General features: G+C 29.0%; 1 protein-coding gene across 1 annotated transcript in view; it reads left to right on the forward strand.

Moving 5' to 3' along the window:
• The window catches only part of LOC141301287 (neogenin-like), a 107,128-nt gene extending 92,853 nt beyond the window's left edge, over positions 1–14,275 (forward strand). Inside the window, exon 3 of the mRNA XM_073831541.1 lies at positions 13,980–14,275. Coding sequence (XP_073687642.1) covers positions 13,980–14,275 — 296 coding nt within the window. The remainder of the gene's footprint in view (positions 1–13,979) is intronic.
• The last annotated feature ends 1,698 nt before the right edge of the window (positions 14,276–15,973 follow it).

Consider the following 15,973-nt stretch of genomic DNA (forward strand, 5'->3'; position numbering starts at 1 on the left):
GTTGCCATAGTGACAGCTGTCGCAGTGGCACAGTCATTTATATTCAAGCGTTTGCTCCAGCAACAATGGCAGCTCGTCTTTGTTTCGGTGTTGAGGGCTCTCACTTCCTCTCCTCCTCTCCTGTGATTGATTTTACATTAGTGAAGCACACGTATCGATTTGAGCCGCTCGTTTGTCAGAGCGTTTCTGTCCTCGGACTCATTACGCTCCTGCAGTCCGTCTCCAACGCTTTTCACACCTTTCAGTGCGGTTTTAGCTTTAAGGCTTGAAAATATTTCTATCACTGGAGCGGTTATTGTTTCACATCTCTCCTGTGAAGTTTAGCATCTGACTGCATTACTAAGTCGCAAATTTACTCTTAATTTAAGATCAGAAATTCAAGAGAGCTCGAATGACGCAAAATCCTGTCACCTACTCACACTCATTTGTTCGCTCTGCATCTTAAGATGTTTTGCTGATTTTCAGAGCTGCTATTTCAGAGCTGGCGATATAGTTCCAGTGCAATATTCCAAGACGTCTGAACACATTAATTGAATGTGTTACTTGCATTTCTTTGTAATTGTTTTGTGTAATTTACTAGCAATTTCTGAGTGAAAATTGTTTCTACACCAGTTTTTGGTTCAGTGTGTAAACAATCATGCAGCTGAGATTTGCTATGTGGCTCTACATTAGTGTTGTTCAATGACAAAAATTTAAATATAATACATCTGGCATATAAATTAATGTTACATTTATGCTGCTGTTTTTTCTATTGGGGATTTTTTTAGATCTGTTGCTTGGGTGAAAAGTACTGGTAGAATTTTTTTAAAGGTCTATTTTGATCCTTGGATTCAGTTTAGTCAATGAAAATGATATTTTAGTTGTTTAGTTTAGTTTAAATTAAAATGTAGTCTGTTTATACTTGAGTCTTTTATATGTTATATTAAAAAAGTAATTATACTAAAATTTTTATAAGAATTTTTCTATTTCAGTCAATGAAAATAACATTTTAGTTGAAGAAAAATTAATGCAAAATTATATATTTAAATCAAATATAAATAAACATTTAATATATCATCTAAAAATAACATTTTGGTCACCTTACAACATCTTTTTAAACCTATTATATTATATATTATATTATACTCAAATTTTTATAAGAATTTTTCCGTTTTAAATTTAGTCAATGAAAATATTTTAGTTGAAGACAAATGAATGCAAAATTATGTATATAATAAAAATAAGTCTAAAGTACATTTTGATGTAAATTTTAATCCTAAATTTTGGTTTACTTTTTTAAATTCAAATTTAATAGTTAATTAAGTAAATTTTAATATTAAATTTCTTAAAATAATTTAATAAAAGATTTTGTCAATTTTAGTTATGTCAATGAAAATAAAAAATAACTTAAACATCAAATAATTTAAAGTAAAAAAAAAATATATATATAATTTATATTCTATTACATTTTAGTTCATGATAAATTAATGCAAATATTATATTAAGTATAAATAAAATAAATACATAAACATTTTGTATATTATGTAAAAATCACAAATAACTTTTCCTCACAGATTCTTTAAAACATCTCCTTTTGTGTTGCTCAGAAGAAAATAAGTCTGAAAGTACATTTTGAAAAATGACCATTTTAATCTATTTTTTCTTACTTTTTAAATTAAAATGTCCTCTGTTTATAGCTTATTATTTTTTAACTTAATAGTAATTTTTGATAAAGCCAATTATAGTCAAAAAATATTTTAAAGGTTATGTCCATTTCAGTTGCAAGATATAATATAATTCAAAAAATGTAAAAATAATAATAATAATAAAGTAAAATAAAAACTATATCTCTATCTATTATCTCACAATTTTGTTACTTCAATGAAAATAAAAAAATGTAAAAATAAATACATTTAAATAGTTTAAAATTATAATTAAAAAAAAATTCTATAAAAAAATGGGAAATTTGGTTAATGAGAATATAATGCAAATCTGATATTAAGTATAAATAAACATTAACATTTTGTATATTATTTAAAAGTCACAAATAACTCGCAATTGCAAGATATAAACTCATAAATAAAAAAAAAAGTAAAAAAAAAAATTCTCTCAGTTTTGACTTGTTTTACTCAGAATTATGAGTTTATATCTCACAACTGCAATTTATAAGTCTACATTTTGAACTTTCATTTTGCATTGTTTAATTTGTAATTGAGTACAAAAAAAAGTCGTAATTGTGAGCTTAAAAGATTATAGTTTGAGTTTATAACTGACAGTTAAAAACTATAAACTCACAACTGCAAGAAAAAAAGTCCAATTTGAGAAATGGAAACCTGCAGTTGTAGGAAAAGAAGTCTGAATTGATAAAACGTCATGTATAGAAAGAAGCTTCCACACAAAAATCGAAGGAAACCGTTTCTACTGTAAAGAAATTTCTACTTTTGTGCAACGGACATGTTTCTTCATGGCACCACTGATGTCAATAAAGAATTTGACATTGAAAACCACCTCAGCGCTTTCCATAAGTGATCGGATTCCCAGAGCTGACGCGTGCATGTTTCAGAAAGATGTTGTCACATTAGATATCACCCTCAGAGGTCTATTGGGTCCAGAAGGCCTTTCCAAAGCGCTGGTGAGGATTGAAACCTCCTCTGTATCTCCGTACCCCCGTCACATTCCACCGCCGAGCAAACAGACAGAAAAAGCTCCCCCATTCATCCGTGGATTTCATCTGCCCTCCACAAACATTTGCTCCTCCGGTTCCCTCGCGCTTCCTCCAAGAGCAACACGAGACCTCACACGCGCTCACGGGGGGAGTGTAAACAGGGCAGGCGCTAACAGGACACTCTCGAGACCACACAGGGTCCCTTTCAGAGACACGACCGCCACATAAACAGCTTACAGTGTGCCGCTCGCAGTTGACCTGACAGCACTGCCACGGCCAAGATGCTTGACTTTCGATCGAAGGGACAAATTAAGCTTCAACTCCTGATTTTACATGTGAAAACGGGTCATTATTTTGACGGGAACAGTTCATTTCAAAATTTTAATTGTGATAAAATTCTGATAGTTAAACAAATGTCAGTATTTATTCAACTTTATTCAACAAAGTTTTAGATAATATGTGACCCTGGACCACAAAACCAGTCTTAAGTCGCTGGGGTATATTTGTAGCAATAGCCAAAAATACATTGTATGGGTCAAAATTATTGATTTTTCTTTTAAATCAAAAATCATTAGGAAATTAAGTAAAGATCATGTTACATTAAGATTTTTTGTCAAATTCCTACTGTAAATATATCAAAATGTAATTTTTGATTAGTAATATGCATTGCTAAGAACCTAATTTGGACAACTTTAAAGGTGTTTTTCTCAGTATTTTGATTTTTTTTGCACCCTTAGATTCCAGATTTTCAAATAGATGTATCTCGGCCAAATATTGTCCTATCCTAACAAACCATACATCAATAGAAAGCTTATCTATTGCGCTTTCATATGATGTATACATCTCAGTTTTGTAAAATTTAACCTTATGACTGGTTTTGTGGTCCAGGGTCACATATATAAAGTGTGTTTATTTTATTTGTAATTTTAATTATAATATAAGACATAATTTGCATTAATTTCTCATTAACTAAATTTTCTGTTATTGTTTTTAATTAATTTTTATTATCTGTCATTTTTAGTTTTAAATATTGACTCACACAATTACTAACTAGAAAATGCAAAATGTAAACTTATAAATTGTAGTTGTGAGAGAGTAAAACAAGTCAAAATTGTGAGATTTTATTTATATATATATATATATATATATATATATATATATATATATATATATATATATATATATATATATATATATATATATATATATATATATATATATTAGGGCCGGGACTTTAACGCGTTAATTTAGATTAATTAATTACACAAAAATAACGCGTTAAAAATTTTAACGCATTTTAATCGCACTTAGTTTTGCACCGCGGAACGTTTCTCACTGGATGAGATTCCGCGGACCGATTATACTGGAGCACCAACTAGCGTTCAGACAAGCTGCGTCCGTCCTAAATAGTATATGTCCCAAATCGTAGTATGTTTAAAAAAGTATTCCAAAGATTCCCGGATGGTCTACTACTTAACGATCAATGCACACTCTTAACGGCTAATATTCCCCGCAACACACTGTGCTGTGAACGAGGATTCGATTAGAACTACAAACACGCATAAAAAGTGTTAAACTACAAACATGGAGGATATGCGCGACCAACGGACAGGTAGAGAAAGGGGTTTGAGTGATAAATAATCAGTGTGTAACCTGATAAAAAATATTTTTTAAATGTTATCCGCGTTATATTCCATGTGCAGCAACATTTATAATGATAGGTTTGGTCATTAACGTTTAAATGCATAATTAAGCAAACACAAGAGCAGAGTTCTCGGCATGAAAGACTCGTTAAAGAACGTGCCTCTTGCTACACTTAATGGCAATATTGCATTGGTCTGTTGGACTTGGTTGAACAAAAATAAACAATATTTTGTTGCTTAAGCTTATGTATTCAGTCATTATTCAATTGTATACTAAAAATCCATGTAAAAATCTTAATTCTCACTGTTCTCAGGTCAAATATTTATATGCGATTAAAATGCGATTAATTTCGATTAATTAATTAAAAAGCCTCTAATTAATTAGATTAAATTTTTTAATCGAGTCCTGGCCCCTTATATAATATATAATAATATATAATTATATATAATATATATATATATATGTTTATTTATTTTATTTTTTATTACTTTTTTAAAAACCTTTTATTTTTATTATGATTTTATGTCTTACAATTGTGAGTTAGTAATTGTGATTAATCTGAAATGGACAGACTAACTACTAAATTAAACTATTAAATTAAATAACAATTAACTTAAAAAATAACTATAAACAGAGTAAAATTTATATGAGAAGGCTAATATTCTTCTAAGCAACACAAAGAGATGTTTGGAAGAATCTGTGAAGTGAGCGAAAAGTTATTTGTGAATTTTCAATAATATACCAAATGTTTTTATGCATTTATTTTTTGTACGTAATATAATATTAAATTTGCACTCATTTCTCTTTAACAAAATGTTCTATTTTTTTATTAGAAAAAATATATTTATTTAAATTAAATTTATTTAATTTTTTATTCTCACTGACAACAAAACTGACAATCAGTCAAGCCCGAAATTATTCATACCCCTGGCAAATTCTGACTTAAAGTTACTTTTATTCAACCAGCAAGTTTTTTTTTATTTTATTTTATTTTTTTTAGAAATGATATATAAAAATATAATTTATAAAATGTAATTATCACAATGGCATTTTTGTTGTCATTGTTGAAATAAAAATAAAATAAAACAGAAACGTTTCATTATAAAACATTTCCGTCATACATTTTGTTGACATAATTAACTCTGGTTGCACAAATAATAATAATAATGTTTGGTCAAATCTCAGGTGTAGATTTATAGGTGACCTGTCTCATCTGCATTGAAATGAATATAAATTATCACTAGCATAGCTGCTCAAGCCCTACTCAAAGCCCATAGAAAGTCTAAGTAGTCCTTCAAAACACCAACTGTTCATTCATAACTCTGAGTGAAAGAACAGAACAGATTCACACGTTCCAGTGAGAGAAATATGAGCTGGCCTCAGAGCTGTTGTGTTTCTGTCTGCTGTAATTGTGTATCTATTCGTGAGTGAGTGTGAGTGTGTGTGTGGATGGATTTGTCTGCCTTCAGGCTGTAGACGGCTCCAAGCTGTGTTTAATGATTCCCCTCCGGTGTCTCTCCATCACATCAGGGATGGATGCAGTGAGATGGGTGGCCGGATCTTTGCAGACGTGCGTTCAGCATGTGGACGGATCACACACCACATTATTTGCTGGAGCTGCACGCTTGCACAAACACACACACACGCTCGTGTTTGCTTTCTATGCGGGCTGCAGGCAGATACACTGGCATCTTCACTCCTCCAGTCTGTGTGTGTTTGTGGTGTGCTGGGATTTTCATGTATTCCTTCTCAAAATACCAGCAGGCTGACAGAGCAGCTGTTTGATGTTCTGTCGCTCAGCCACATGTTTGCTGCTTCACAACTCACTGCCACAGATTCTGGGTGAATCAATGAGGGAATGAATGAATGCGCTGGAGGAGAATGAGTACAAAACTAGCCAATACAATGCTAGGGTGTTGTTTGTGTTGCTATGTGGTTGCTATATGCCATTGCTGACGTTCTTTGAGTGGCTTGGAAGTTAGGTGCTTGTTAAAGGGGTTGTTTACCCAAAAATGAAAACTGTCATTAATTACTCACCCTCATGTCGTTCCAAACCCATAAGACCTTCGTTCATCTTCAAAATGAACACAGATGAAGATATTTTTGATGAAATCCAGGTGTTTCTCTGTGGTTGCTTAAGGTGATCGGAAAGGGTTTTTTGCACATTGCTAAAATTGCATAATTAGTGTCACAGGTTTAGTATGATTTTCATTAGATTTTTTTCCAAAATTCCATGTTCTCTTTTAATAATTCTGAATTTTGTTTTCTCCATTTTCATTCTTCTATCTAGACTGATTTGGTTCAATTAAATTGAATTAATCAAAAAGCATTTAACCGATTTAACGGCATTTTATTTCAAGTTTAACAATAATTACATTTCTAAGACCCTATGAAATGCTTTTTTTTATTTTATTTTTTATTTTTACCAAACTGTGATTTCCATTAATTTTCTGGATTGCATTTTAGTTTTTTATTTATTTGATTTTAATAATCAAAAGCATCTCTAATTAATCGGTTTTATAAACAATATTTAGTTTTTTTTTTGCAGAAATACTGTGTTGTATATTTGAATTTTTTTCTGACACAATTCAGACTTTTTTTCTTCACAATTGTGAGTTTACTTCTCGCTTTTTTGACTTTTTTTCCTCACAATTGCGAGTTTTTACTATTTTTCTCAGAATTGTGAGATATAAACTCCAAATTGCGAGAATTCTGAGAAGTAAAGTGAGAACTGTGAGATATAAACATACGAATCTGACATTTTACAACTCGCAATTGACTCATTTCTCAGAAATGTGAGTTTTAGATCTCAAAATTGTGACTTTTCTTAAAATTCCGAGTTTATCTTGAAATTCTGACTTTTTTTCTCAGAATTGTGAGTTCATATTGCATTTTTGACTTTTTTCTCCGAATTGTTAGATATAAACTCCAAATTGTAAATACTGAGAAATAAAGTCAGAGCTGAGATATAAACTCTCAATTCTTTTTTTCCTCAGAAATGTTTATATTTTGAAATTGTGACTTACTTTTCTCAGAAATGCGAGTTTGTGTCGAAATTGACTTTTTTCTCAGACTTATGAGTTTGTATTTTGAAATTCTGACTTTTTTCTCAGAAGTGTAAGTTTTTCTTGAAATTCAAACTTTCTCTCAGGATTGTGAGTCTCAAAATTGCACGTTTATTTTGAAATTGTTCCTTTTTTTTCTCAGAATTGCAAATTTATATTTTGAAATTGTGACTTGATTTCTCAGAAATATGTATCTCAGAATTGAGTTTTTTTTTTTTTTTTTTTTAGAAGTGTGAGTTTATATCTCGCAATTCTGACATCTAACACATCTGCAAGTAAAAATTGTGAGATATATTTTTTTCCTCTCAAAACAGGATTTTATAACTTGCAATTGCAAGTTTATATTTCACAAGTGAAGAGAAATAGTTGCAATTCTGAGAAATAAAGTTGCAATTTTGAGAAATAAAGTCACTTCTGAGAAATTCTAAAAAATAATTGTGACTTTATAAAAACTAAATTCTGGCTGAGTTCTGAGTTTATATCTTGTGACTTTCTCTAAAATGCGAGTTTATATCACGCAATTCTGAGAAATAAAGTTGCAATTCTGAGAAATAGTCACAATTATGAGTAGTCAGAACTGTGAGATATAAGCTCACAATTGACTGACTCATGACTGTATCTCAAAATTGTGACTTTTTTTCTCAGAAATGCAAGTTTATATATTGAAATTGTGACTTTTGTTAGAATTCTGAGTTTATCTCAAAATTCTGACTTTTTTCTCAGAATTGCTAGGTATTAACCAAACGCAATTCTGAGAAATAAAGTCAGAACTGAGATATAAACTCATTTTTTCTTTCTTTCTTCAGATTTTCAGATCTCTGAATTAAGTTTATATTTTGAAATTTTGGCTTTTTTTTTCAGAAATCTTTGTTTTGAAATTGTGACTTTTTTTCTCAGAATTGCACGTTTATATCTCGAAATTGTAATTTTTTTCCCCCTCAGAATTGCAAGTTTATATTTTGAAATTGACTTTTTTTCTCAGAAATTCGAGTTTATATCTTGAAATTGTGACTTTTTTCTCAGAATTGCAAGTTTATATGTTGTAATTGTGCATTTTTGTCTCCGAATTTTGAGTTTATATCGCAATTCTGACTTTTTTCTCAGAGTTGTTAGGTATTAACCAAACGCAATTCTGAGAAATAAAGTCAGAACTGAGATATAAACTCATTTTTTTCTTTTTTTTCTTTCTTCAGATTTTTTCTCTGAATTAAGTTTATATTTTGAAATTTTGGCTTTTTTTTTCAGAAATCTTTGTTTTGAAATAGTGACTTTTTTCTTAGAATTGCGAGTTTATATCTCGAAATTGTGCATTTTTGTCTCAGGATTGCACGTTTATATCTCGAAATTGTATTTTTTTTCCCCCTTTGAATTGCAAGTTTATATTTTGAAATTGACTTTTTTCTCAGAAATGCAAGTTTATATCTTGAAATTGTGACTTTTTTCTCAGAATTGCGAGTTTATATGTTGTAATTGTGCATTTTTGTCTCCGAATTTTGAGTTTATATCGCAGAACTGAGATATAAACTTAATTTTTTTTTTCTCAGAATTTAGTTTATATTTTGAAATTTTGGCTTTTTTTTTCAGAAATCTTTGTTTTGAAATAGTGACTTTTTTCTTAGAATTGCGAGTTTATATCTCGAAATTGTGCATTTTTGTCTCAGGATTGCACGTTTATATCTCGAAATTGTATTTTTTTTTCCCCTTTGAATTGCAAGTTTATATTTTGAAATTGACTTTTTTCTCAGAAATGCAAGTTTATATCTTGAAATTGTGACTTTTTTCTCAGAATTGCGAGTTTATATGTTGTAATTGTGCATTTTTGTCTCCGAATTTTGAGTTTATATCGCAGAACTGAGATATAAACTTAATTTTTTTTTTCTCAGAATTTAGTTAATATTTTGAAATTTTGGCTTTTTCTCTCAGAAATGTTTGTATCTCAAAATGTTGGCTTTTTTTCCTCACAAATGTTTATATTTTGAAATTGTGACCTTTTTTTTCTCAGAAATGTATTTATATCTCAAAATTGTTTATAGTTTATATCTTGCAATTCTAACTTATAACACACATTTGCAAGTTAAGTCAAAATTGTGAGATACACTTGCATTTCTGAAAACATTTTTTCCCCCTCAAAATTGGACTTTATGACAGTTGCAAGTTTATATCTCACAATTCTGACAAATAAAGAAATAAAGTTGCCATTCTGAGAAATAAAGTTACAATTAAGGAAATGAAGTTGCAATTTTGAGAGTTCTGAGAACTGCGAGTTTATATTTCGAAATGTACTTTTTTCTCAGAATTGCGAGTTTATATCTCAAAACTGACTTTTTTTCTTAGAAATGTTTTTTAGTGTATATCTCACAATTCTAACTTATAACACACATTTGAAAATTAGGTCAAAATTGTGAGATATAAACTTGCAATTCTGAGAACATTTTCCCCCCTCAAAATTGGACTATGACTTGCTATTGCAAGTTTACATCTCACAATTCTGAGAAATAATTGCGAACTCAATTCTGACTTTTTTTCTCAGAATTGTGAGTTTATATATCGAAATTGTGAATTTTTTTTCTCAGAACTGAGTTTACATCTTAAAATTGTGCATTTTTGTCTCACGATTGCACTTTAAATCTCGAAATTGTGACTTTTTTATCCTCAGAATTGCGAGTTTATATCTCGAAATCGACTTTTTTCTCAGAATTGCAAGTTTATATCTCAAAATTGTGACTTTTTTTCAAAACTGTGAGTTTATATTTTAAAATTGTGACTTTCTTAATGGCAAGTTTATATATATCAAAATTGTGACTTTTTTTCTCAGAAATGCGAGGTTATATCTTGAAATTGTGACTTTTTTCTCAGAAATGCGAGGTTATATCTTGAAATTCTGACTTTTTTTCTCAGAATTGCAAGTTTATATCTTGAAATTCTGACTTTTTCTTAATGGCAAGTTTATATATATCAAAATTGTGACTTTTCTCAGAAGTCAAAGTTTATCTTGAAATTCTGACTTTCTCAGAATTGTGAGTTTATATTTTGAAATTATGACTTTTTTCTCAGAAATGCAAATTTATATCTTGAAATTATGACTTTTTTCTCAGAAATGCAAATTTATATCTTGAAATTATGACTTTTTTCTCAGAAATGCGAGGTTATATCTCAAAATTGTGACTTTTTTTCTCAGAAATGCAAGTTTATATCTTGAAATTGTGACTTTTTTCTCAGAAGTGAAAGTTTATAACTCAAAATTGTGACTTTTTTCAAAACTGTGAGTTTATATTTTAAAATTGTGACTTTTTTTCTCAATGGCAAGTTTATATCTCAAAATTGTGACTTTTTTCTCAGAAATGAAAGTTAATCTTAATTCTGACTTTTTAGAATTGTGAGTTTATATTTTGAAATTATGACTTTTTTTCTCAGAAATGCAAGTTTATATCTTGAAATTGTGACTTTTTCTTAATGGCAAGTTTATATATATCAAAATTGTGACTTTTTTCTCAGAAATGCGAGGTTATATCTTGAAATTTTGACTTTTTTTCTCAGAAATGAAAGTTTATATTTTGAAATTCTGACTTTTTCTTAGAATTGTGAGTTTATATCTTGAAATTCTGACTTTTTTTCTCAGAAATGCAAGGTTATATCTTGAAATTCTGACTTTTTTTCTCAATGGCAAGTTTATATATCAAAATTGTGACTTTTTTTCTCAGACATGCAAGTTTATATCTCGAAATTGTGACTTTTTTTCTCAATGGCAAGTTTATATATCAAAATTGTGACTTTTTTTCTCAGACATGCAAGTTTATATCTCGAAATTGTGACTTTTTTCTCAGAAGTGTGTTTATATCTCGCAATTCTGATTTATAACATGCATTTGCACGTTATTAATGTGTGTATTGCTAGAGTTTGTCAGTGTGTGCGTGTGATTTGTGTGTTTTTGATTGTCTTATCAATGCAGACGGAGTATTGGTGTTTGTCTAGTCTGGATGTATGTTTGCATATGTGAAGCGCAGGTTTACACACTCAGTTTGTCTCTGACAGGCTCAGTAAAGTGTTTACACACCGTGTCTCTGTCTGCCAGCGGCACGTTGTTCTGTCCTTATTTGCCCAGCTTGAGTCCTGATGCAGTCGCACATCTTCACTCTCAGCCAGTGAAGGCGAACGTCCGTGTGTCGTGTCTTCGGGCCTGTTGCGTGGACCACTGGGATTTTGTGTGCTATTAAAAGCGCTGTGTGTGTGTCTGTAAATCGGGTCGTAGGCTCAGACTAATTTACAGACCTGTCAGCAGACCTTTCTCTCTCTCTCTCACACACACACAGGACTCTAGTGCTTCTAGACCACAACAAGTCCTACATCAGCCAGGACACATAAATAGCCCAGGAGAGCATTAGGATGTCAGAGACGCTCTCAGCTCTCATACATTCAGCTGTTAGAGAGAGTGCAGTCTGCACGGTGAATTAGAAAGCTCTTCCACAAACTTCAGGAACGTCTTTGAACTTTTGCAGACTCGATAGTGCCAGATTAAAGACAAGAGAGAAATAACAATCTGGTGTTTGTGTTTGTGTGTGAATCTCGTAGGGATTTTCAGTGGTGTTTAAGATCTGTTTACTTGTGCTTCATCTTTTGATGTGAGTTTCAAAGCAATTAATGGCACAATTATTTTTCCTTTTATATGAAACATTTAGCGCACTTTTGTGCTAAATGAGTCTTTGTTTATTAAATCTTTTTTCTTCTTCTCTGAAATCACTTACCTTTGTCATTTTCAAAACAAAGGAGAAAAAAAAACAAGAATTTGAGTTTCATTCAAAATGTATTATTTTATTATTGTTATTATTATTATTTTAATTGTAAACATTTATTATTATTATTTTAGTAATGTGTGTGTTCTACATTTGCATAAACATCAATAATTTTTGAGTTTTTTATTTAATATTTAAAATTTAATATAAGATTTGGTCTCAATTTACAATTTAATCTTTTTTAATTTTTTATTTATTATTGTATATTATTATTTTAGTTGCATGTGTGTATTCCAATTTTTTTTATAATTTATTTATTTTTTTGTAAAATATGTTTTGAGAATGACTTGTACAAATATTAATATTATTTATTAAGTGTTTTTTATTTAATATTGTGTTAAAATAAAGATGAAATGGTAAACTGAGATGAAATCTTATTTATTTGTATTATTTATTAATATTTATTATTAGTATTTTAGATATGTGTATTCTGATTTTAATTTATATATATAAATATATATATGTGTGTGTGTGTGTGTGTGTGTGTGTGTGTGTATATATATATATATATATATATATGTGTGTGTGTGTGTGTGTGTGTGTGTGTGTGTTGAAAATGTTCATAAACATTAATATAATTTAGTTTTTTATTTAATATTGTGTTAAGATTATCTCAATTTATAATTTAATATATTTTTATGTATTTTTATTTATTTACATTTTTATAATGTATATATGTGTATATATTTGTAAAAAATGTGTTTTGAAAATGACTTGCAAAAATATGAATATTATTTGTTATTGAGGTTTTTTTTTTATTTAATGTGTTAATATTTGATCTGTTTACCATTTCGTCTTTTTTTTATTTTTATTATTTATAAAAATGTATTATTATTATTTTAGCTATGTATGTGTATTTAATTTTTTATAATTTATTATATTATTATTTAATATATTTGAAAATGATTTTCATAAACATTAATATGTATTATTCAGTTTTCATTTAATATTGTTTACCATTATTTTTTATTAACATGTATTATTATTATTATTATTTCAGTTATATATGTGTGTATATATATTTGTAAAATATGAGTGTTTTGAAAATGTCTTGCTTAACTGTTAATATTATTTATTATTGAGTGTTTTTAAATGTAATGTTTGTTTATTCATAATTTTATTTATCAACATTTATTATTATTTTAGTTAAATATATATATATATATATATATAGTTTTTTATTTTATCTCAATTTAGCATTTTATCTTTATTTTTAATTTATTTTTTATTGTTTATTTTGTATTTATTTATGATTATTATTATTTTAATATATATGTATTTAATTTATAATTTATATAAGTGTTTTTGAAAACGCAAGTTTTTTTTTATATTGTGTTAAGATTTGATCTCAGTTTACAATTTTTTTATTTTATTATAATAAATAATAAAAAAAAATTTTATTCTGTTATTTTATTCCATATTTGAGATAAATGTTAATTCAGGTCAGAGTTTGAATAAATTCTGCTTGAATTAGTTGGTGAGTCAAATGGAAATTTGAAGTCAAATCAGTTTCTCTTCATCGAAATTAGCCTCTTTAAATAATTAGGATGCATTAATCAGTGTATTAATAAAATGAGTGGAATGTGATCGTGAACAGACCCTCCGCTGTGCTGTTCAAACATGCTTAATGGCTGCTCGTCTCCCAAGTTTTTTTGCTAATTGGTTTGACAAGACCATTAGTGTTATTTACTTAATTTCTCCAGAGTTAGCAAAGCATCTAATCTCCATCTGTAGCTCCTCGGGGTTCTCCATTTCAATTGTTCTCGCTTAATTTCTTCATTCTGTCAGTGTGGAGCTTTACTGTAGGAATGTAACGCAGCTTATGTGTTCTGGCAGGACTTCCGCGGTTCCTCAGTCAGCCGGAGGGCGTGTCTGTGCGCACGGCCGGCACTGAGATGCTGAGCTGCGAGGTGACGGAGGAGCTGGTCCCGTTCACCCGCTGGGAGAGGGACGGTCGGGCCGTGGAGCTGGATACGAGGGTCGTACAGCTGCCCAGCGGCGCTCTGGTGATCAGTAACGCCTCCCAGAGCGACGCCGGAATCTACCGCTGCACCATAGACGGGCTGGGACCGGCCAAAAGCACAGAGGAGGCAGAACTACAGGTGTCTGCAGGTACATACAGACTCAACTAACAGCTTCAAAAGTTGTTTTAATACATTTAAGGCAACCAGTAATGAAATGCCAATTTTTTTCCAATAAATCAGATTTTTTGCATGTAGTTGTATACCTTTTATTAGCATTAGGTATATGCGTAGAAGTTTTTGCATAGAGCAACCTTGAAGTTCGTATAGTGAGAAGATATTTGCCCAATGGAAAATCTAACACGTAGATTTAGAGCTTCAAAACTAGACGCAATTAATCGATTCAAAATAAGTTTGTTTGCCTACTATATGTAAAATTGTAAAACTGTAAAATTTAAAGGAAATATATTACAAATGTATATGCAGCCCCTAAATTGTACATATTCATGCAATATAAAATATATATACACACACACATACATACATACATACATGTACATACAAACACACTATAAAATAAATATATTATAGATATATTATTATATATAATATATAGTGGATATTTTTGTAAAATATAAATGTTATTTTATAACTTTTATAAATATAAAATAATTTAAAAATTACATGAGTTTGTTATATTTTAAATGTTATTATAATATGTGTATATATATATATATATATATATATATATATATATAAATGTGTATATATATATATATAAATGTGTATATATATTTATAAAACGGTTAGTTCCATTCCTCAATTCTGATTGGTCAGCAGCTGTGTCGTATTCATGATACAGCACTGCTATGACCGCTTCACTCAACGGTTTTGTGTATCATTGAACCCCCTTAGCAACCACCCTTAGCAACGTAAACACAGCTGCAGCAGTTAGGGACTACTTTTTACAGCGGAAGGCAGTTAATGATTTTACTTTATGAAAACGTACAACTTAATATATATAAATTAATATATATTTTTGATTTTAATATTTTTATTGTGTGGTAACCGTTTTATAAAAGCAATAAGGTACTTGAGGCCGTGCTGTATCGTGAATAAATCACGGCTGAAGGGGTTGCAGGCACTCCGCTTCGCGTCGTGCCTAACAACGCCCTTCAGCCGTGATTTATTCATGATACAGCACGGCCTCTCGTACCTTATTGCTTAAATAAAGAATACATTATAAAAATATATAAAATATAGCAGATGTATATATATGCATAATTATACATTATATACAATATTTTTACAAAATAAATAAAATGATTTTATATTTACATTATTATAGTATCATTTTATGCTAAAATAAATTATATTTTAAAGTATGTTAATATTAATATTACTTATTATTATGTTATATTTTACTGTTATTTTTGTGTGTATGGTATGTAAAATAATGTATAAATGATAAAAATATACATTACACATTATATACATAAATTTAAAAAATCTAATTTATATATTAATCATTATTAAATTATAACAGAATAAAGATAAACTGATTGTAATTGCAGATCATTTTGTTTTTATATTTTGTTTTTGTGTTTGTGTATATATACAGTATATTGTAAGTATTATAATTTATATAAAACTATAACACTATATATATATATATATATATATATATATATATATATATATATATATATATATATATATAAATAATTAATAGAATTAAGTGTATTAATTATAACTATTATAAGTAATAATAATAAAAATATACATTTTATATTATCTATTTATTTATTTTTTTATTGTGTTTTTGTGATCACGTTACTTTTTTGTACAATCACATGTGTATGTGTCTTC

The sequence above is a fragment of the Garra rufa genome, chromosome 25 (genome assembly GCF_049309525.1).
Source record: "Garra rufa chromosome 25, GarRuf1.0, whole genome shotgun sequence".
NCBI classification, from domain to species: Eukaryota; Metazoa; Chordata; class Actinopteri; order Cypriniformes; family Cyprinidae; genus Garra; species Garra rufa.